The sequence below is a fragment of the Sciurus vulgaris genome, assembly GCF_902686455.1.
Source record: "Sciurus vulgaris genome assembly, chromosome: 3".
Lineage (NCBI taxonomy): Eukaryota > Metazoa > Chordata > Mammalia > Rodentia > Sciuridae > Sciurus > Sciurus vulgaris.
The window spans coordinates 153,776,116-153,800,408 of NC_136463.1; the positions used below are offsets into that span (position 1 = coordinate 153,776,116).

Genomic DNA, 24,293 nt, shown 5'->3' on the forward strand with positions numbered 1-24,293 from the left:
AGTGGCTGGGGAGACTAAAGCAAGAGGATGGTGAGTTCAAAGCCAGTCTCAGCAAAAGCAAGGTGCTAAGCAACTAAGTAAGACCCTGTCTCTAAATAAAATACAAAAAACAGGGTTGAGGATGTGGCTCAGTGGCCAAGTGCCCCTAAATTCAATTCCTGGCACCGCCCCCCCACCAAAAACAAACAAACAACAACAACAAAAACAGAAGAATTTTGAATGTTTTCACCACAAAACAATGATGTTTGAGGATTTTACCCTGATTTGCATGTTACATAATGTACATATGTATTGAAACATCACGATACCCCATAAATAGGCATAATTACTACATATCAATTTAAAACCAATTTAAAAACAAAAACAAAAGACAGAGTCAACAAAATACAGCATTGCTCAGATGAGAGGTATATAAACAAAGTATTAAAGTAACATCAGGTTCTAGCTTTAGCCCATTAGAAAGATAATAAAAGGGAAAATAGAATCACTTTGAGGCATACCATATTCAGGGACCTGCAGATCATCCTCATCTGGCAGGTATTTAAATTACAGAATAGGAACTAAAGGTCAAGAGAAAATCTAGGTTAGAGACACAGATTAGAGATAACAGATGGATATTTGAGAATTATCAGCCCTAACAATCATCAGTTTTAGATACTAAGTGAATAAATAAGATCACAGAGTAACAAGGTATATGATGAGAGATTTGACAATGGAACCCTGAAAAACAAACATTTAATTCTAAATTTTATATTAATTTCTCCTAGTTACTTCCAAAAACAATAAAATAGTAGATACTGTGAAATATTTCAAATTAGTACAAACTTTAGATTTTATAAGTATTTTGTGTTTTCTATTTGAGTCTTACAGTCACTTTAGAAAGCAGAAAAGATGAAAGTATACTCTTAACCCCACTACCATTTTATTTCAAAAGAACTACAAAAGGAATACACAGATTAGAAATCTTTCAAACAAAAGAATATGTGAAAGTATAAGTTTCATTTTCTATTCAGGATCCAACTCCTTCCCTCATCTGTTTTTATAAAATACATGAAGAAAGAAATTTATGGAAATTAATTGACAAATCTTAGTAGCTACCAAAAGCCTGTATTAAAATCAAGCATTATAAGTCAAGTATCATACTATAGATACACACATACCCATGTTTATGGAGGCACAATTCTTAAGAGCCAAGTTTTGAAATCAGCCTAGGTGCATATCTACAGAAGAATGAATAAAGAAAATGTGGCATATAAGACAATGGAGTATCACTTAGCCATAAAGAACATCATCATGTAATTTTCAGGAAAATGGATGGAACATATCATCATGTTATTTTTAAGCAAAATAAGCCATACTCAGCATGATTTCTCTCATATGTGAAATCTAGCAGGGGGAAGATGACTTGGATATAAAATGAAGGGGAGGGCAAGGGCAGGTAACAAGGAGAAGGAAATGATAAAAATTGTATACACATATACAAATTAGGCAATGAAATCCAATATTCTGTATAATTAATATGTAGTAATTTTTAAGTCAATTATCCATAATAACAAAGTTAATAAATCTAACATTTTTTGAGGTATATAAAATGAGTATTCTTTACTACTTAGTAAATTGGTGCCACCTGCCACATTTTATGACCATATTTCAGCAGTTGAATCTCAAACCTAGAAAGCATAACTCTATAATCAAAGTCACACATCTTAAAATTTCCACAAAATTTCACTCCTCATCTACTTTTTCTCATACTTATCTACAAAGGAGCCAGATCCCCAAACAAAAAGCTTAGACTCCAAAAAGAGGAATCATGAATTTATAAATCAGAACCATGTCAAGGTCAACACATTGGCAATTCCAAGTTGTAATACATATTACTGAGTAAATGTTTATGCAAATATTAATGTATATTTATTTCATTGCACTCTGAAAGGCTTATTTAATCAAGAAAACTTCCAATTCTTATTTTCCAATTTTAATTCTAGAACTAGATCACTTTCTGAGGCAAACTGAAACATTCAGCACAATTTCCATTTCTAGCCATTTTAGCTACTGGCTAGAAAAGTTACCTTAGCTATGAAATAAATGGTAACAATTTGTTGAGTACTGGTAGATTTGGCAACTCTTCTGCCCAAACTGAAACTATCATTACTGGTTCATACCAGCAGTGCCACAGCCTTGAATTACATCAATGATTTTTAAAGTGGCAGCCATAAGTAAGCCAAATCTTCTTTTTCCAAAATGCATCTACTTCCTTCATACTGCCCCCATGACTAAAAATGTTAACTGTATATAATAAATATGTGTATGCCTTTTTATTTTGAGAGACCTATCTATCTGTGCCCAAATGGAGAATTCTCAAACAGGGCCAGTCCTTTTTGAAACATTGTGTCAAAACCGAAGTATAAGGAATAGAACTACAAAGTGACAGGAGCTCAGCAGAAGGCTACGGAGAATATTTACAACAGGTATAAACCACTTTCAGAGATTTCTATGCCAGTTCCCTCCAGAATCCACTACATACATCTTAGACATTGATAAATGTTCATTCATTATCCTGAGAAAAGCATGTAGTCTACCAGATAAAACTGTAAAAGGAAGCAATTTGGGGGAAGGAGCAGGACATTAAGAAGCCACAGCCAGCCTGGTGAGGAGGCACATGCCTGTAATTCCATCTACTTGGGAGGCTGAGGCAGAGGATCAAAAAGTGTCTCAAAATAAAAAATAAAAAGGGCTGGGAATATAACTTAAGAAGAAGAAATAGAAGGAGCCACAGCTACCACAGACAGTGAAACACAAAAATTCCGCTGTTTACTCAGGCATTAAAAGAACAGTAGCAAAGTACTATTTTGCACAGCTGATAATCACTTGTTCAAAGAATTCTGCCCACAGTTCATCATTTTAGTTTTTTCTTTATGTAGCACTGTTTTTTCTAGAATATAAGTTCAGTCAACTGAAAACCTTAATCATTCTAGAATTTAATAAACTACATAAGACATCAAAACTGCATACTAAAAATAATCTTAAACCCACATTATATGTCAAGATACCTTAAGGGCTGGTTAAAAAAGTCAAAACCTATTTTAAAGCAAACAATTATACTTCTTTACAGACATTGTTTCAAAGAGATAAGTGCTTGCCTAGCATGCAAAGGGCCCTGGGTTCCATCCCCAGCACCCCAAACAGCAGCTAGTTCAAATTCCTTATAAATAGCTCCAATATTTCAGAAGAGAGAGAACGTCCATGATTTATAAATAATCATCCAATTATAGGCTAATTGAACTAATGTTTCTTAAAGTACTTGGTAATTTCCTTCTTGGTGCTGAAGTTATATTTTACTAGTACATGCTAACTGGCCAAGTGTTTCTTAAACTACTTGGTAATCTCTTTCTCAATGTTCAATTTATGGCATTCTACAATGACACCTACTGGCCAATCAAAATCAGCTATTAGTTCTCCAAGACAGTTCGAGTAGGCTGGTTACATAAGAAACACACACGCACGCACAAGCACATTCTCTCCTTGCCCCAAACTCTGTATAAAGGCAAATTTGTTCACAGATACTCAAACCAGTATAAAATTTCACCTAAAATAGAAACTTTGTAACTGAGATAGCATTCTCTTGTAAAAAACAAAAAAGACGAAGAGTGAAACACCAACTATTATTTTTAAAATTTAATTAAACCATTGACAAATAATCTCAGTACTCTGAACACTCCAGAACAAACTCTAAGGATCACTTCTCTTTCACAAATACTACTGTGAGAGAAACAAATGAAATTTTGATTTAGGTCTGTATGTACTAACATAAAGTATCATTAATGAAAAAAAATCACATCTTAGAAAGTTTTGCTGGCATGCAGTACTAAAACATGTTCGGTAAAATGATATAATTGTTAATACTGCTTTTGTTCTTATCTTCTAAAGGCATCATTTCAAACAGCTTACATTTTAGCAATATTTAATGCTTCTTTAAAAATTGTTTCCCAGTCTTCTTAAGTCATTTTTCAATGAGCTAAAAAATCAAGTTTATATACATACTGCCTGGAATTTCTATTTTAATCCTACATTTCATTGTGCAAACAATAAATTATAAAGACCCCCCCCCCCCAAGTACTGGGGATTGAACTAAGGGCCTCAGCACAAGACTTTCTAAAAATAAGATAACTTATGATTAATTTTATTTGTAAATACATTTTGTATAATTCCAAGAGATTCAAAGAGCATATTTTTAAACATAAGAAACAAATCATACTAGACTCAAACTTACAAAGCAAATTACTTAAAAATTGACTCTCCCCCCAGTTCAGACATTCACCCTATTTTCACAATCTCTACCATCCACAATATCTTGGGGGGGGGGGGGGTTGACCAATTAATTTTCCAGTCATCTTCCAACTTGCACTTACCTCCTACTACAGATATTTTGAAGCTCTCCAGTTTCCTAAAGATTAAAAAACGTACTTGTTATTATCCTTGACCCTCAAAACAAATTCATGAACTACAAAACATGAATCTGACCACAATCATCTCAAACTAGCACCTATCTCTCAAGTCCAAATTTGGGATAAGCTCTTCGTGACTACGCTAACCTTCAGGCTATCACCCTTCGCCTACAGAGTCTGCCTGGGTAAAAAGAAGCACTGAAGCCAACGAAAAGTGTTCTAACTATCAATAGGCTGCAAGACCTCCTCTTCCAAGAGGGTCAACCTAGTTGTTACAATAAATAACAGCCAATGATTACATAATGCACAGCTATAGAGTTTACGGGATCTGATCGGCAGGTAAACAGCTTTCTTCTCTGCACTCCCTCTCTACCCTCAGCAAATAGCCATAAGAAGAAATTCTTAGAATTTCTCTCAGGTGTCTGCAACGCCGCGTCCTTTTCTCGCCTGGGGCTTCGTGCAAGGAATTCCTTCAGCCCTCACTAACAGCGTCTTACTCCCGCCTCTCTCCTCTCTCCCTGCCCGCGCCACCACAACCCCCACGCCCTAAGCAGGCCCCCGTGCCGCCCCACAGGACGCAGCCCCCGCCCGCCTCAGGTGCCTTCTCACGACCCTCCGAAGCGGCTACCTGGTTTGCGAGGTTCCGGAACCACCAACAGTCTGGCAACCTCCTTCCCAGACCACCCTCGTCAGCTTCCTCTCTATAGGGTTCGCAGCCGGAGAAGAAGAAAAGCCCTCCTCATTTAGCACTTTTCGTCCCCCAAAGACAGCACCGCCGCCTACCAGTCACCCCTCTGCCTCTGGCTTCCTTTCGCCACCGCCTCCCGCAGCAGCCTGCCAACTGCAGCGCAACATCCAGCCCTCTCATTGGGTGAGTCCACGCTCTCAACAACAGCTTCACTTATTGGCTGGGGCAATCTTCGGCCCGCCCCTCTGTGCAGTGTCTAAGGAGTCCGTCTCCAAACAAGGAAGACATCCCTTTACCGCCCTCTCTCCTCTGCAAGGTCTCTTACCTCAGTCAGATTTAGGATGCACGTATGTGGATAAAATATTGACTTCCCTCCTCCCTCGTATTATCTCCATCTGGCCCAGGAACCAGTGAGCCAGAACCGGAACGTTAAACGTCTCCTCCGTTTCCTACGGTCAGGAACTGTATTTGACAACTTCCGTTTCTGGTTGGCTCCGGCTGGACGGTTGACTATTGAGTGTCCTGGGAGGTCAAATTGCTGTCAGGTAAATTAGGGAGTTGGTGGGAGACCTCTAGATTAGGAATGAGAGCTAGACTCTATTCTGGGGAAATATAGACGGAGAAAGACTAAGTGGAGACGGATAATGAGAGGGGGCCGTTCAAGAGTGAAGGAAGCCAAGGAACAAGCGAAAGAGAACTATAGTTTAGAACTGAAGTAGAGAGAGATAGTTGGAGAAGGATGCTGTGAGAATTACGGTGGTTGTTAAATTCCATGTGCTTTGTGCCGTCCTTGTCTCGTGCAACCACCTTCTCGGACCGTGAACATTTTGGTTCACATTTGGATGGAATAGAGGCAGAAAGACAGCCCCCAAGCCGAAAATATGTAAAATAATTGTAATGTATGCCTCACCAGCTTGTATAGTTTTAAGGAAGATTTTTTTTTTCTTGTAAAAATGTTTATGGTTAAGTGTTAAAGTGGAAAAAAAAGAAGAATAGAAAATCCCAGCCATTGTATATATTTAGGAGCACGGGTTGGACACCAACGTGATAAGAATCCATTTGTTTTTATTTCTCATATTAGTATAATAATTGCAGTTTATTCTTAAGTGAGGGGAGTTGGGGCTATATACTTGCAAGTCTTTGGTAAACTATAAAATTCCATGTAGTGGAAGTAGCATTTCCCTCTTGCTGTGTGCCCTGACTTTTCCTATGCAGGAGCCACCCCCTTTAGTGTAGGTTGATCCACCAAACTTAAAGTTCACTTCAGACATAGGTAGATAGCTTTTACATTTTTCATAAATCACATATTTGTTGAGCTGCTTTCCTTACTGTTCTTATTTGAGCAGCTCTGAAAGAGTGAAATAATCATTCCTTGTTAAGTCTTCAGCATAGTTATAACTCACCTTTTCTTTTCTTTTTTTTTTTTTTTGGGGGGGGGGGGGTGCACCCGGGATTGAACTCAGGGGCACTCAACCACCGAGCCATATCCCCAGCCCTATATTGGTTTGTGTGTGTGTGTGTGTTATTTTTTTTTGCGGTGCCAGGGCCTTGTGCTTGCAAGGCGAGCACTCGACCGACTGAACTATCTCCCCAGCCCGTGTGTGTGTGCGTGTTTGTGTGTTTTAGAGACAGAGTCTTACTGAGTTACTTAGCGCCTTGCTTTTGCTGAGGCTGCCTTTGAACTCGGGATCCTCCTGCCTCAACCTCCCGAGCTACTGGGAATTACAGGCGAGCGTCACCACGCCGGGCTATACTCACCTTTTCTAATTTTGCATTTTATTTTCAAATACACATAATAGGATAAAATAGTATAAAATAAATCTCTGTTATTACAAATTCATTGGGGAGACAAGAATGATTAGGAAAAAAAATCTACTAAGGACTCCTTAGAGGGACAATAATTAAAAATTAGTTGAAACCCCTGTCTTAGCAAGGCACAGTGGCACACGCTTGTTATCCCAGAGACTTGGAAGGCTGAGGCAGAAGAATCATGGGTTCAAAGTGAGCCTCAAACAATTTAGCAAGGCCCAAAGCAAATAAGTGAGATGCTGTCTCAAAATATAAAAGACTGAGGATGAGCTTCAGTGGTTAAGTGCTCCAGGATTCAATCCCCACTACCAAAAAAAGAAAAGAAAGAAAACACTTATTTAGACACTTTCTGTGTTAAATTCTGTAATCAGATCTCCTCTACCAAGAGGTAACTACTATCCTGACTCATGGCAAGAATTCACTTGTTTTATTTTAATTCTTCTGTGATGTATTCCTAAAAAGTGAATTAGGCTTTTTAATTTATACAAATGCAATCAATATGTATGTATCTTTCTCTGATTCCTCCTTGTTCATTATTATATTTGTGAAATTTGTTCATTCTTTTGCATGTAGCTCTTTGTTGTATAATATTCCATAGCACAACTGTAACATAATCCTTTCTATTGTCACTAGATTGGATTGTTTACAGTATAGAGCTAGCAAAAAACAATAATGTGACTGTAAAGATTCGTATCTAACAAGAACTGGGGGTGTAACTCAGTTGAAGAGCATATGCTTAGTATGCTTGAGGCCCTGGGTTAAAAAAAAAAAAAAAAGTCCCAAAATTCTTATAAAACATATTGCTTGAAGAAATATAATACAATGCACACATGTAATTTTAAACTCCTAGCAGCCTTATTAAAAGTAAAAAGAAACATAAAGTTAATTGTAATAGTATATTTTATCTAACTTAGTATATTCAAAATATTTCAAAATCTAATCAATATTGTTATTGGAATATTTTACATTTTTACACTGTTTTCTAAATTGAGGTACTTTCATGTGTACAAAACATATCAGTTTGTATGCCAAGTTTCATAAATTTATAAACACTTGTTCAGTTTCTCAGTCACCCTAGCCACATTTCAAACGTTAGTAGCTATCAAATGGGTCAGTGCAGATCTAGAGTATATATACCTAGGAGTAGAATTGCTAGCCTAAAGGTGTTCAAATGTTCAGCTTTGATTCTGAAAGATTAAGTGATTTGCCTAGTGCTTTTATAGCTACTGATGGTGCAAAGTAAGAGAATTCCAGGCTCTTCCTTCAAGTGATCAGGATATCATTGTTTGAGTTATGACTCTTCTGCCTTTTTGTTGTGTTTGTTTGTTGTGGTACTGAGGATTGAACCCAGGGACATTCTGCCTCTGAGCTACACTCTTAGCCCTTTTTATATTTTTGTTTAGTTGCTGAAGCTGGCTTTAACTGGCAGTCCTCCTGGCTTAGCATCCCCAATCAACTGGGATTATAGGCATGTGCCACAGTGCTCAGCAGTTATACCTATTCTGAAATAAAAATATTTTTAAATGAAAGATTTCCTAGAAATAGTGTTCAACTTTTTCTTCTTTATATTTAGGAAATTCCTACAGAAGAACCTTTTGAAATACTGTAATTAGGTAGAAGAGAAAACACTGAATTCATTAAAAGAAATTTGTGTAGGAGAAATGAGAATGTATATATACTTTCAAAGTTTTTTTTTTTTTCAGAAGATTTGTCTTCTAAATTACTTAATATTTTGAAATAGTAATGTAATCACTTTCAAATAACCTTCATACTCTGGTAGTTTCAACTTTTATTTTCAAAACCAAACTCATCAAAATTTTAACATGCCAGACACAATGGAGCACACCTGTAATCCCTGCAATTTGGGAGACTGAAACATAAGGATTCCAAGTCAAAGACTGACAGTATCGGCAATTTAGTGAGGGCCCAGCAGCTTAGCAAGATGCTGTCTCAAAACAAAAAGGAATTGGGGGTATATTTCAGTGGTAAAGCAACCTGGGATTCAGCCCCAATACACCTCCTAAAATTTGACCCTTTGTTTTGTACTATTTTCCATATATATTGATACTCATTTAAATTTAATATTCTAGAATTGATATTTGCCAAAATAAGAGTTTATCTTGAAATCTATATAAACATTTTTAAAAATAAAGCAATATTTTAAAAAAGTTTTTGAAAACATGTTATAAAGAAGCCAAGACATTATTATCCTAAATAAATGTTTCTAAGTCTTTCTTGTTTAATAATGTATTGAATCTTTAAAGTCATTCTGAAACCTGAAACCCTAATTTTTCTTTCCTTCATATTATTAAATCACCAAATAATAATAAAGTAGTAGATTAAGTGTTTCAAAGTCATGTTTCAACTTGTGTTTGATGGGTATTGATTTTTATTCTCTTTTAAATATAAAAATAATCAACATAATGTTTTGTGATATTTAACATGTTTATAAATATTACGTGTTGGTTAATTTGTCAAAATTATTATGTTCAATTTTCTGTCATCTTGAAATTATTATCTAATGAAATGATAATTTCACAAAATGTGTCTTTAATATACACTACCTAATAATTACTTCTGTTTTCAAAAATATAGTACAAGAAATCTTGTTGTATTATTGAGCCTGTACATAGTTATAAGTGCAGACAATACTAACAATTATTTGGTTTGGTTTTATTTCTGGAGAGAGTGATTATAGAATTGCTACTGCTAGCCTTATACAAATTATAATATAGCATTATTTATTCATACCCCTTAATTTGTGAAATTCATAGCAATTGAAAAGAGGAACTGAGATGGAGTTTATTTTTACATTAGCTATAAAAATAACACTAGTAGAGCTGGAGATATGGCTCACTGTCAGAGTGCTTTCCTAGCATGCAACAAGGCCTTGGATTCAGTACCCAGCACATAGCACACACACACATTCATATGCATAGCACACACACATTCATATGCATACACAAAAGTTAATAATAATAATACTAGTAAAACTGAAATTTATATAAACATTAAAGGCATTTTATTTAGGTAAGCAAACATGGACTAAAAAGGGTTCTTAAGGAGATGGGGTTGTGGCTCAGTGATAGAACTCTTGCCTACTATTTGCAAGGCCCTGGGTTCCATCCTCTAGTAGTACCACGACAGGATTGGGGAGAAAAAGAAAGCTAAGAAAAAAATGCGTTCTAAGGTCTCTGTTATTCACTTCAAGGATTAGTAAACTTCAGTCTCTGAGCCACATTCAACATACTGTCTATTTTTGTAAGACCCATGAGCTAAGAATAGTTTTTACAGATGAATATTTGTGATCGCTTTGATACTAAGGAATGCTAACTTTGAGCTCTAATTAAGCAAGATGGTGAACTCCAAAATGGAAATTTTTATCATCAATAGACCTCTATTAAAATTACACTCAGTTACTATTTATTATATTTTGGTTTTTTTTTTTTTTTTTTTTTTTTTTTTTTGCGGTGCTGGGGATTGAACCCAGGGCCCTGTGCTTGCAAGGCAAGCACTTTACCAACTGAGCTATCTCCCCAGCCCTATATTTTGGATCTTATCAATAACAATTTTGGAAATTTATTTTCTCGTTATATGTGGACATACATAATCTCAATTTTACCTCTTATCCAAAAGCCTAAAATATTTTTTGACTTTTTACAGAAAAAGTTTGTGTGATCATATGTGTTTAAAGTCATTAATACAGCCTTTTAAAAGAATCATCTAAATAAAGGTAACAAAACTGTATTATGCTTTCATTATACTTATATATGCATTAGGACTAAAAGAGGAAAGCAACATTGCTTAGAAGTTAGGAACAGGGTTTCTGAAACCAAACTGCAATAGTTAAAGCCCAGTTGTACCATTTACTATTTTTGTTACCTTCAGGATATTACTTAACTTCTGAGAATCTTGGAGTTAACTTCTTAAGGAAGTAACTTAACTTCTTGGAGTCTCCTTCATCTGTAAAATGGAGATATTTTTAATTTAAATTCAAAGAGTTTTAGAAGTAATGAAATTAATATATGTAAAGCATAGTGCACCTGGCACATAGGTCTAGTAAATGTTTGCTATTATTTTAATGAAGAAAGGAATCAAATACTAAATGGTTACCTCTGGTACAATTACTGATTATGTTTTTATATGTATTTCCTGTGAACACATACTAGTTAATGTAATAAAATAATTTTCTAAAATCTTTTAATTCAGAATTTTTAAACACCTTTTAAAAAACATTTAAGTGTATTTCTCCTTTATGTTACTCATTTACTATAGACATGGCCCCTGGACATGGACATGGACATGAACATGGTCATGGAAAACTGGAACTTCCAGATTATAGACAATGGAAAATAGAAGGGACACCATTAGAAACTGTCCAGGAGAAACTGGCTGCAAAAGGACTCAGGGATCCCTGGGGCCGGTAAGATGAATTAAGTAGTTTAGTTAGAATTTATCTTAAAAAGTTAGTGTCCATGTTCATTTTCAATATAGTCTCCTTGAAGAATTATAAAAAATGACTTTTTACATTAAAATTTTAAAATCAGTTGTTGTGCCTGCCTGTCACTCCTGCTGGTGATCAAACCCAGGGTGTCCTAGGCAAGCACTCTACCACTGAGCTACATATCCAGCCCTTAAAATCAACTGTGTGTGTGAGAGAAAGAGATACTGTATATTGAACCCAGAGGTGCTCTACCACTGAGCTATATTCCCATTCCATCTTTTTTTTTTTTTTTTTTTTTTTTTGCAGTACTGGGGATCGAACTCAGGGCCTTGTGCTTGCAAGGCAAGCACTCTACCGGCTGAGCTATCTCCCCAGCCCATTATTTTTTATTTTTATTTTGAGACAGGGTCTCTCTAAGTTACCCAGGCTGGCCTGAAACTTATGATCCTCCTACCTTCACTACCTGAGTTGCTGGGATTATAGGCATGCACCACCTTGCCTGGCTTAAAATCAGCTTTATTGAAATATCATTCATATACAGTAAGTTCACCCATTTTAAAATTCACCCATCATAATTCCATTAGTTTTTGACAAATATGCCATTATATAACCACCACCAAAACCATGCTATAGAATATTTCTGTTATCCCAGAAAATTTTCTCATGTTCTTCATGTTCTTATACCCTTTTGCAGACAGTGTTATCCTACCTGTGATTCAGAGACCCTTGATATGCTTTAGTTTGGGTAGTTTTAGCTTTTTCAAATTTTATAGAATTGAAATCGCATAGTGTATAGTATTTTGTCATGTCCTCTTTCACTTAACATAATGCGTTTTGACATTTAGACATGTTGTGGATTGTATCTAATCTTTTTTTTTTTTTTTTTTTTGGGTGCTGGGAATCGAACCCAGGGCCTTGTGCTTGCAAGGCAAGCACTCTACCGACTGAGCTATCTCCCCAGCCCCTCTAATCTTTTTTTATTGCCTTTTATTTTATATCCTTTTATGTGGATATACCTCATTTTGGTGCCATTTACCAACTGATGGTCATTTGGCTTATTCTCAACTTTTGGCTGTTTCAAGTAAAGTTGCTATAATCATTCAAGTGTAAGTATATATGAACACATATTTTGATTTCTCTTGGAGAAATACTTAAATAGAATTTCTGGATTATATGCTATGTCCACAGTTATTTATTTTTTTAGAAAAGAATTACTTTCATCCTCACTCTTTCTTAGTTGTTGATGGATATTTATTTATTTATTTATATGTGGTGCCAAGAATCGAACTGAGTGCCTCACATGTGCTAAGCAAGTGCTCTACCACTGAGCCACAACCCTAGCCCCCATGGTTATTTTTATGAAAGACTGCCAAACCATTTTCCAAAGTGACTGAATTATTTCTTGTTCCCACCATCAGTGTATGAGAATTTCAGTTGCTTAATGTCTCTGTCAATACTTGGTGTTATTGGTCTTTTAATTTTGGCGATTCTAGTGAAAATGATACTAATTCCTTCTTTTGGCTTTAATTTTCATTTCCATGAAAAGTAATGATCATGCAAATCATTTTCTGAGCTTATTTGCCATTCACATATTTTCTGTGGTGAAATGTCTACTCACATCTTTTGCCCATTTTATTTAGGAAGGTATTTAACTTCTTATTATGAGCCATAAGAGTTCCTTATATATTTTGAATATAAGTCCTTTAACAGATAAGTTTTACAAATATTTTTTCACAGAGTATGACTTATTTTTTCATTTTCTTAAGTTTTAAATTTTAAAGAATTTTAAATTTTGATGAATTCCCAATTTAGTTTTTTTTATTTTTTATGGGTTGTGCTTAAGGCATCCTGAGATTTTCTCCTATCCTCTTCTAGAAGCTTTTATAGTTTTCTTTCTTAAATTTAAATATATGATCCATTTTGAGTTAATATTTGTATCATTTGAGGTATAAAGGAAAGTTAATATTTTTGTATATGGGTGTTCAATTGTTCTAGCACCATTTATTAAAGACTGTCTTTTCTTGGTTCAATTACATTGGCAAATTTTTTGAAAATCAATTTACTATATCTATTTCTGGACTCTAGTCTGTTACCCCAATCAGTATGTCTACACTTATAACCATACTATACTGTCTTAAAATCACATAGTATAAGATCTACATTTTTAAATTGGTTTAGTTATTCTAAGTTTTTTGCATTAAATATAAATTTTAGAATGAATTTGTCAGTTTCTACAAAAAATCTTGGAATTTTTTTGGGGGGTGTAGTAGGGATTGAACCCAGGAACACTTAACCTCTGAGCCACATCCCCAGCCCTTTTATCTACTTTATTTTGAGACAGGGTCTCACTAAGTTGCTTAGGGCCTTGCTAAATTGTTGAGGCTGACTTTGAACATGGGCTCTTTCCTACTTCAGCCTCTTAAGCCACTAGGATCACAGACATGCGCCACCATGCCCAGCTCTTCTTGGATTTTAATTGTGATCACATTGAATCTGTTTCATAGATTCACACTATGAATGTATTTCACATTTATATTAAATCAGATTTACATGAAAGTGAAGATAATGTCTTTATAATATTGAATCTTCCAGTCCACAGGCAATTTAGGTCCTCCTTAATTTTCTTAACAGTATTTTGTTGCTTTACATGCAGGTCTTTTCTTTTCTTTTTTTTTTTTTTTTTTTTTAATTTTTTTTGGTACCAGGGATTGAACCCAGGGGCACTTAACCACTGAGACACATCCTCAGGCCTTTTATATATTTTATCTTGAGGCAGGGTCTTGGAAGGTTGATAAGGCTTACTTTGAACTTTCAATCCTCCTGCCTCAGCCTCCTGAGCCGGCTGGAATTATAGGTGTGCGCCTCTGCACCCAGCTCCACATTTTGATGCTATTGTTTGTGATTTTTTTTTTTTAAGTCTCAATTTCCAATTGTTTGTTATTAGTAAAGAAAAACACAATTAATTTTTATATACTGACTTTGCATTCCATTACCTTGCTAAATTCACCTTTTAGTTCTGATTTATTTTTACAGATTCCTTGGAATTTTCTTCAGAGAGAATCATTTTATCTGTGAAGACAGTATTCTTAACTTTTTTTTTTGCTTTATTACATTAGCTTACATTACTAGTACAATGTTAATTAAAGTGATATAAGCATATATCTTTGCCTTCTTCCTGAGAGAAAGCAGTCTGTCACCACTAAGTATGTTTTTTTAGGCTTTTCTAGATAGATGCCATTTACCAAGATGAAGAATTTCTCATCTATCCCAAAGTTACTCAAACTTTTCTTTTCTTCCTCTTTTTTTTTTTTTATTTTTTTTATTTAAGAACCCGGTTGTCACTGTACTTCCCGGGCTGGCCCCAAACTTCTGGGCTCAGGCCATCCTCCTGCCTCAGCCTCCTGAATAGTTGGAACTACAGATGCACACCACCATGCCCAGCTTTTGTTTTTTGTTTGTTTATTTTTTTAAATTGTTGAATTTCATCAAATACTTTTTTCTGCATCTATTGAGATGCTCACATATTTTTTTTCTTTTTTATTCCATTAATATGGTGAATTACTTTGATTGATTTTTAAATACCAAAACTGTTTTGCTGGGACTCATCTATAATCCCAGTGGCTTAGGAGGCTGAGGCAGGAGAATTGCAAGTTCAAAAAATATATGTGTGTGTGTGTGTGTGTGTGTGTGTGTGTGTGAATAAAACCAGTCTTGCGTTCCTGGGGTGACCCTACTTCCTCATCACATATTATTCTTTTTGTATCTTGTTGGATTCAGCTTTCTAAAATTCTGTTAAGAATATTTGCATCTATGTTCATGAGGGATATTATTCTGTAGGTTTCTTCTAACATCTTTGATTTTGACATCTAAATTAGATTTGATTTGTTTTCATATTTTCTATTAAGTCAGTGTTTCAATTAGCTTTACTGTTGCTGTGACCAAAAGATCTAATAAGAACTTAAAGGAGGAAAAGTTTATTTGGGCTCACAGTTGCAGAGGTTCAATTCATGGTCAGCTGACTGCCTAACTCGGTAAGGCAGAACATCTTGGCGGAAGGGCATGGCAGAGGAAAGCAGCTCAAGACATGGCAACTAGGAGATCGAAAGAGAGTTCCATTCACAGAGACAAAACATAAATCCCAAAGTCATTGCCCCAGTGACCTGCTTCTTCCAGCCACACCCTTTCTACCTACATCCACTTAATCCATATTAGTGGATTAACCCACTGATTTAAGTTACACCTCTCTAACCATTTCTCCTCTAAACATTCCTGCATTATCTCACACGTGAGCTTTTGGGGGACACCTCATATCTAAATCATACCAATAGATTTTGTTCTTTACAACATGATATTTTTCACTGACTTGATTTTGTCTGTGGAAGGAGGTTTTTTTTTTTTCCCTGCAGCTCTCTGACTTCAGTTCTCTTCTTTATTCAGGATAACTCAGAAAAATGATTTGCCTGAGCAGGAAATCAGTCTTCTGAAGTTCAAGTTTCTGTGATAGGGAAAAGCTGTGATCCTTCTGAGTAGTAGTAATCATGTCATGTGCTACACTCTCCTGTGCCAAAATATATCATATATCAGTGTAAAATCTTTATAACACTATAAGGTAGATGTTAATCATCATTGAACAGAAGAAGCAGCAGACCCTGACAGGTTATGTATCTTGCCCAGTCTAAAAGGTTATAAATCTAGTATAAGCAGCAGAGCAAAGATTTTGATATCCAGTTCTCTAAAGTTGATCTTTCTATGATGTTGGAATGAGTACAGCCACCCAGCTAGTCTGTGATGGATAAACCAAAGTGAGTCATGCATTTGAGGATTCTATAAAATTCTGAATAGTACGACTATAAAAATCAAGTGGCTTTTTAAAATATAAGTAAAACTTGGTCATATATTCTTAATTATTCTATGCCACAGAAAGATTCCTATTGTGATCCACATAGATTATCTCTTATAAGTTATATTTAAGTCTGCTAGAAAAATGAAAATTAAATTTATTTTACTCAGTGTTTATGACTTGTGTATGATTATAATTTTTTCTTTTTTTTTTTTTTTTTTTTCTTCTTCTAGCAATGAAGCTTGGAGATACATGGGTGGCTTTGCACACAATGTTTCCTTTGTTGGTGCATTATTAAAAGGATTTAAATGGGGATTTGCTGCTTTTGTGGTAGCCATAGGAGCTGAATATTATCTGGAGTCTCAGAAAAAAGATAAGAAGCATCACTGAAGATAGTGTCTGGAAATATCTTAGTGACTCCTTAACTCTCTTATAAAAATAAGATTTCTTCACTGTATTGTACTTGTCTATGTGTTTGTCCCTTAAAGAATACTAGTAAGATTTAATAAAGTAAGAAAAACATATGCCAGTCTGTTTTTGTAATTCTTATAAAAAAAAAAAAAAAATCTCAAGCTGTATCAGAATTCATTTGGAATACATGGGATGTCAGGTACCAGTAGCAGTGTATTCTGCACATAGCAGGCAGCCAGCATATATTTGGCTGAAAAAAATGGATATGTTCCAACAGATTTTAAAATGGTGCTATCTCATGCTCTACGGGTTGTTTAGAGAGACCTTACTGCAGCCCACTTCTGGTTGACATATCCATGCATCATGTTCACTTTATTATGTTATTTTCTACTCTTGCCTTAGTCTTTATTGTTCACTTGTGAGAAGCTTGGCTATTTTTTAAATCTAACAATAGATATTCTTCCTTTCGTCATTGACCTTTTTAATTTTAATTAGTTGTATCTCAAAGTAAGATTTAAAATTTAACTCATTGAGGAAGGTTAGTATTTTTTGCTTGAATAATGAAGCATCCCTGGGTTCAATTCCCAATACATAAAGCAAAAACAAAAAACCAAAAGAAGAAATAGACAAAACACAATTACTCTTGGAGATTTTAATATTCCTTTTTTGGTAATTAATAGAACCATAGACAAAAAAAAAAAAAAATCAGGCTACAGAAGACTTAAAACACTACCAACCAACTTAATGTAATATTTATAGAACACTACTCAACAAAAGCAGAGCACATTCTTTTCAAGTATACATGAAACATTTACCCTAACAGTAGGACCACAAAACAAGGAAGGCTCAATAAATTTAAGATGATTAACATCACAAGCACATTCTCAGTCACGAGGAATTTAATATTTGAAAAATTACAGATATTTGGAAATTGGATAATGCACTTGCATCCTTGCTCAAAAAAAAAAAAAAGTTGGGGATGTAACTCAGAGGTAGAATACTTATCTAGCATACAGGGAGTCCCTGGGTTTAATCCCAGTACAGGAGGAAGAGGGTACAAATAAAAGAAAGGAAAATGCCCAAATTGTTAATCTGCATATTAATGTAAATCTGTTTTACTTCAGGGACAAAGGGCATTGGCAAGACCCACTTGATTAGGGTCTAGGTAGAAGTATTCCAGTGGAAGTAAATTGGCTCTTAACGCTTCACTTTTTTTCTTTCCTATCATTGATTATTTTCATAATTTTTCTTTTTAAAATTTTAGTTATTAGAGAATGGACTCTAACATGGAAGCACACAAATGTGATGTACATGACTCAGGGAATGTGCAAGACCATCCATTGGGGTAGAAGAATAAAATGTTTTGACTTCTATTTATACTTTATTCATGTTTAATTAAAATTAAATTTTCCTATTAATGTTTAATATGTAATTCAAAATGTGATCTTTTCTCTCATATGGTGGATACCAAGTGGTTATACAGAATTTAGGTGAACAAGATATCGTGAGGAAAAAGTGAGAATTCTGCCCTGCAAAGGAGGGAACAAATTTCAACAAAGTGGTACAGACTGTACTCTATATGTGCTTCATTTGTGGAATTCATAATTTTGTTTTAACAAAACTAGCTTTCATAAAGTAGATAAGTGGCTTAAAAAGATTTTAACTAACTGCTGACTGAAGCTAATGCGGATAATACAAGAACAAGCAAACAATGACTGGGGATGTAGCTCAGTGGTGAGCACTTGTCTGGCATGTACAAAGCCCTGGTCTGGACTCACAGCAGTGGGAAGAGAAAAAAAAAAAAAAAACAGGCAAACAAAATAGCAGAGCTATAAACTTTATCAGCAACTTTGCTCACATGGTCAAATCATGGGAAAAGTCAACCTCCCACACACACACACACACACAAACAAATACAGACTTGGACCCATAATTTGTACAATGAACCTTGTCCTAAGAGTATATTGATCTGGTAAGTTAACTAATGATGGAGTCATCATAAATAGCAAGGCATTTAAAAATACATTTATGTCTTACCTTTAGTTTCTATATTTATGTATTTTTAACATACATGTAATATTAACAACAAAAAAATGTTGTTACAGGTTGAGACAAACTGATTTTACTCACAATATTCAGTTGTCATTAAAAAATAGCATTCAAGGAACTCAGACTTTTAAAGTTTTTGTCTTATTTTTTAATCACTCCATTTCTTTTTCACAGACTTAACTGTTTTTATTTTTTCTTAGAATTGAGATATTTTCATCAAATTATTAATTGAAAGTTAAAGTGAAAGGTTTTCTCAGTGTCTTTGAGGTTGTTTGTGTTTACATTGACAGATGGATTTGAAACCCCTAACTTTCCAACTTCAGTTATGTTCTGGTACTTTAGAGCTCTCCACCATTCCAAGAGATCATGTGATCTCCATGTGTTCCTAAGATTATCATAGGGCATCTTATTCAGATGGTTTTAGGGGTTTGGTTCATGGCTGGTCAACTCCATAGCTCTGGCACCAAGATGAGACAACATCATGGCAGAAGGGTGTAGCAGAGAAGACACTCAGTTCATGATAGAAAACAGAGCTGAAGTGTTTTTAAAACATAGCACATTATGTACAACTCCAGTAGTTCAACAACAAAAATTACATGTTGGTTTTTACATTGGCCTCTCAGTTGATAACATGAGTTTCAAAATTTGATATAATCATTGGTCCTCAGAGTCTCTAGGGTTGTAAAGTACTCAAAATCAAGTGAGTGGAATCCCTCAGATAAGTCCTGGTTTACCTCAGTAATCAATTTAACAACAAAAAGAAGCTTTTTTGTTTGTTTTGTGCCAGAAAATCAGCTGCAGAAACTCAGGGGATTAGATCACCCAATGAAAATTGCATTCACTTGCCTATGATTCTATCAAAAGAATCGACTACAAAGATGAATTTTAATTTAATTTTATATATTATATGTATGAGATATATCATCTATATTTTAAAGTATTACATTATACATTATGAACATACATATAACAAACTAAATGCTAACAGATCAAAAGTAAAGATTAAATTACTAATGCTATACATTATTAGTCTGAGTTACCTTTGGTACATATAAGCAATGTAAAACATGGCTTTACCAGTTCAAAAAAATTTCCTATGTTGCAAGGTCTGGATATTTTCCTGTTTAATCTCACATGCAACAAAATGAAGTAACTCTTTTGAAATATCCCACAAATTACAAAACTAATTGGCAAGAATTTTGGTTTTTGCTGAAGTCTTGTTTCTGGAAGTGCACATTACAAAATAAGAACATTGTGTACATTTAAGATGTAAATCAGAAGATTTTGTTCCATTTGGAAAAAATGTGTTTTCATTCATTTTTTTATTATTTTTTTAGTTGTGGATGGACCTTTATTTTATTCATTAATTTATATGTAGTGCTGAGGATTGAACCCAGTGCCTCAATGCTAGGCAAGCGCTTCACCACTGAGGCAGAACCTCAACCCCTCATTTTGTCTTTTAAACCTGAAAGAATAGTTCTGGTTTTTTTGTTTTGTTTTGTTTTTGTTTTTGTTTTTTGTGCTGGAGTCAAACCCAGGACCTCATTCCCAGCCCATAATAATTCTTAATAATGGGCCAAACAATGCTTTTAAAAGTAATCTATACCTCTAAAGAAATATTCTGTTTTTAGATTTTTTACCAATTGTACTATGTGTAAATTATTAAATTTCTTTATAAATAAAGCATTTAGTATCCCCTGCAAATGTTCCACCTAGTTTAATTACTGAATTTGGTAATAATAATAGCATTTAACATACATCTTCCTCCTGACTTAGTATAATAAAACATCTTTCTAACTTTCATTTTTAAAATACAATGGTCAGGAACATTATTACAGAATGACAAAGAGATTTTTTAAATACCTTACATCCTACATTTAAATGAATTACACATCAGTGAATGTTTTGTGATTGCAGTTCTTCTTGTATATCTGCTGTATTTTAATTCATTTATTATCTTGTTTCAAAATTTTCATGTGAAATACTGACTGTTCGGAGACATTGTACTGAAGGCCAAATCTGTAGTTCACAGTAACCATAGCAATAACTATCCTAAAAATAAAGACTGTCTTTGTCAGCACAGATGGAATCATCTTTCTGAGGAAGAATCAGGTTCACAGGCAATGGTATCACCTAGACCTGAGAATCCCATGGTAGTAACAGAATACAATAGCATGAGGCTTTAATACAGATACAAAGATTTAAAATTAGATATTCAGACAAGACTTTTCAGTAAAACATAATTAGAAACTAAAACTGTCAGTAGATACTAAATAATTTTCAACAAGGAAACATCGTGATTCATATATTTAAACAACATGGAGATTTAACTCAAGGTATTAATTCCTTAATGCATGATCTATAAATAAGATCGCAAAAGGTCTGTGGTGGTGAATTGGACACAGATTCCAAGACTGGAAAGCACTTGCTTGATCCATGGCAAAAACATTCAAACTGAGCCCTAAATGTTCTGAAACAGCTGTACTTGTTGATGAGTTGGTGATAAATATATTAAATAGCAAAGGTCAAGGCCAATTTATACTAACTGCTACCAACAACTCCATGGCCATTGCATGAAATAAATGTTTCTCCTTTAACACACTGGTCATTTTTGTCGGTTTGTTTTGTTAAAATTATAAGAGAATCCCTACATGAAAATAGTCAGCATGCTTGCCCAGCCCTCTTCCAAAGTATTGGTCTAGGAAACTCCATAGAATTGCAACTAGAACAGAGGTAGACCTCTCTGCAACTTTTCCTTGAACTCTATTCATTTATTTAACAAATATTTATTGAGCACCAGTTAAGTACCAATGATATTCATGGTACTGAGAACACATCAATGAATAAAACATTTCTCTAGGTACTTACAGTTCAGAACTGTTATTTTTCCTTGATGCCAATAGTGGGGATTCTCACTATCTGTAGGTGTCAGAGACATTTTGTCCATACTCGTGTATTTTACCAAGCAAATGTTCCCAGGAACATAAATCTGAAATTGTAGTTTGAATCAGGTAAGTTTTATGCTTTTAAAAATTTTTTTTAGTTGTTGACAGACCTTTATTTTATTCATTTATTTATGTGTGGTGCTGAGAATCAAACCCAGTGCCTCACACAGGCTAGGCACTCTCTCTACCACTAAGCCACAACCCCAGCCCAGTTTTATTCTTAATAATGATCTTTTCCTCCTAAAAACTGCATAGAACTTTGCACCATCCTAAGAAAACACATTTTGCCCTGTCTTATAGCTCAGATATTTTTATATTTGCCTTACTCTTCTCTGTCAGATTATAATCTTGAAAATCTTGCCTTATTTATCCTTTTATCTCCAACACAGTGCCTTATACATGATAAATGTTCAATGCATGTTTAATTTGGACATGTTTAATCATTTTTAATGATGACCTTATCATAATTATAATGGGTATAAATTTCCATTAAAACTACTTAGTGGCCAACACCTATAATCTCAGAGGTTCAGAAGATAGAGACAGGAGAATCACAAATTCAAAGCCAGTCTCAGCAACTTGGGGAGGTCCTAAGCAACTCAGCAAGACCCTGTCTCAAAACAAAATATTTAAGAAGGGTTAGGGATGTGTCTTAATGTTTAAGGGACCCTGGATTCAATCCCTGGTACCAAACAAACAAAAAACTACTTATACACAGTAACACTATTTTTATTTCACAGTGGTTTATGAAGAGGAAATACTAAATAAATATTTGCTGAATTGAATTGAAACTGTTTAATTTTACTCTTTTGATTTTTAAATCAGTTTTTACAGGGGCTATAAATTCCCCTTGTATTTTACCATCTAAAGTCAACTGTTAATAAAGAAGTGGGGAAAAAGGATAACTGAGAATGTAAAAGCATAATCAGCAGGTATTGAAAGTTTAGTATTATGCCTCTTTTCTATCCCATGGACACCCATACAGCCTTCTTATTTTTTAATATTTTTGAGATAGGGTCTCCCTAAGTTGCCAAGACTGGCCTCAAATTTGGGATCCTAACCACACAGACTTGGCTGCAGCCCCTCAGAGTTCAAAAATTCAACATTTAGCAACTGATTATAAAGTTCCAGGATTTCCCATAGTCCTTTTCATTCCCTGTCTTATGAGAACCTAATTCCTGCCTCAAATAAGTCCCACCTCAAGTCCTTGCCATGATGTTTATGATTAATTTATGATTTATCTCACTTCACTTTCCTTGATTGCTGTCCTGCCTCTACATAGTGAACTCCTTGAGTCTAGGACCAGACATTTTCATCTTTATTTTCCCACATCTTCCTTATCTCTCCATCATGGGTCCAGATGCTCACCAAAATAAATAAATAAATAAATAAATAAATAAATAAATAGACGTGCATTCCAGGACTTCTTTGATCTTAGCCTCCTTTGGAGCTACTAAAGCTGTGGCCCCTATGCTGGTTTATTTTAGCATTGTACACAGGCCACAGTGCAGGGACTTTCCATAGATATTTAAGCATGGTATATATAGCAGGAGCATGTCCAAGAATATTATGATTAAAAATATAACACTTTGTAGTAATACAAAAGATGTCCAAAATATTCAACTTTTTAAAGGGGGATTACTGGGTCTTGAACCTAGGGGTGCTTTACCACTGAGCAACAAACTCCAGTTTTTTCTTTTATTTTACTTAAAACCTTTTTTTTTTTTTTGTACTGAGGATTGAACCCAGCAGCACTTAACCATTTAGCCATATCCCCAGCCTTTTAAAAAAATTTTATTTTGAGACAGTGTCTTGCTAATTTGCTAAGGACCTAGCTAAGTTTCTGAGCTGGCTTTGAATGTGTAATCCTCCTGCCTCAGCCTCCTGAGTGACTGGGATAACAGGTACCACCATGCCTGGCTTATTTTACTTTTATTGAGGCAGGGTCTCACTAAATTGCTGAAGGTCTTGCTTAGTTGCTGAAACTAGCTTTGAACTTGAGATCCTCCTACCTTTGCCTCTTGAGTCTGGGATTACAGGTGTGTGCCACCACACCCAGTTAACTTTATTCACATTTAATTGTACAACAGTTCCTTGTTATAGAGCTACTATTATTGCTAATAGTACTATTAATGATTGTTCAATATTGATTGTGGCAGCAAGGATATAGTTATTTCTCATTAGTCATATTTCATGTGAGGTTGTGGTTCTATGGAATCCAGATTTCAGTTGTATAAGAAATATATAAGATTTCAATTATGTAAGAAATATAATTGAAAATCTCAACTTGGTGTGATTGCTCCAAGGAGAATTCAGTGGCAACAGACTGAAAGAATAACACCTCTGTCCCTTAAGGTGCTTTGCCAAACATGGCCTCCACCCCCTCATAGTATTCTGTCCAGTGATAGTCATCTGGGCAAGTAACATATGCTTTCCAATGGTACCCTCAGTTCTGCACCCATCCCCACTCAGAAAAGGGTTTTATGCCTTAAACTGCAGAAGCAGTGATGCCATCAGTATTAACTTGCTTGTATGACCAGCATCCCAAGGAGCAACTGTCCTGGCAGTAGCTTTCTAGGTAACAATAGCTTGCCCTAGTTCCCAGAGTGCATAAGAGAAATCCAGTGTTCTTCCAGATAATATGTGCTAGACTTTCCAGCCC

General features: G+C 34.9%; 2 protein-coding genes across 8 annotated transcripts in view; one reads left to right on the forward strand and one right to left on the reverse strand.

Annotated features, from left to right (window-relative positions):
* Positions 1–5,271, reverse strand: part of HYCC2 (hyccin PI4KA lipid kinase complex subunit 2) — a 79,700-nt gene extending 74,429 nt beyond the window's left edge. For 5 of the 6 annotated variants that reach the window (XM_079133129.1, XM_079133123.1, XM_079133128.1 and 2 more), the window contains exons 1-2: positions 5,074–5,271; positions 4,410–4,444 (exon numbers count right to left, since the gene is read on the reverse strand). The gene's annotated coding sequence lies outside the window, so the exon portion shown is untranslated. The remainder of the gene's footprint in view (positions 1–4,409; positions 4,445–5,073) is intronic. The other variant, XM_079133124.1, reaches the window with a different exon arrangement.
* Positions 5,272–5,428: 157 nt separating this feature from the next.
* On the forward strand, positions 5,429–16,750 carry NDUFB3 (NADH:ubiquinone oxidoreductase subunit B3). Of its 2 annotated transcripts, none has more exons than XM_079133157.1 (3): positions 5,429–5,678; positions 11,218–11,365; positions 16,460–16,750. In XM_079133157.1, exons 2-3 carry the CDS (start codon positions 11,220–11,222, stop codon positions 16,614–16,616), a joined length of 303 nt encoding a protein of 100 aa, XP_078989283.1. In that variant the 5' UTR covers positions 5,429–5,678; positions 11,218–11,219; the 3' UTR covers positions 16,617–16,750. The 2 variants fall into 2 exon arrangements, with proteins under 2 accessions (XP_078989283.1, XP_078989284.1); XM_079133158.1 differs by having other exon boundaries at positions 5,429–5,587.
* Positions 16,751–24,293: the final 7,543 nt, after the last annotated feature.

What these genes read in the sequence shown, in the direction of transcription:
- NDUFB3 (XM_079133157.1), top strand. Translation starts at nt 11,220, where the DNA reads ATGGCCCCTGGACATGGACATGGACATGAACATGGTCATGGAAAACTG. An exon ending in CTCAGGGATCCCTGGGGCCG is followed by an intron (nt 11,366 to 16,459) that starts GTAAGATGAATT and finishes TTCTTCTTCTAG; the next exon opens with CAATGAAGCTTGGAGATACA.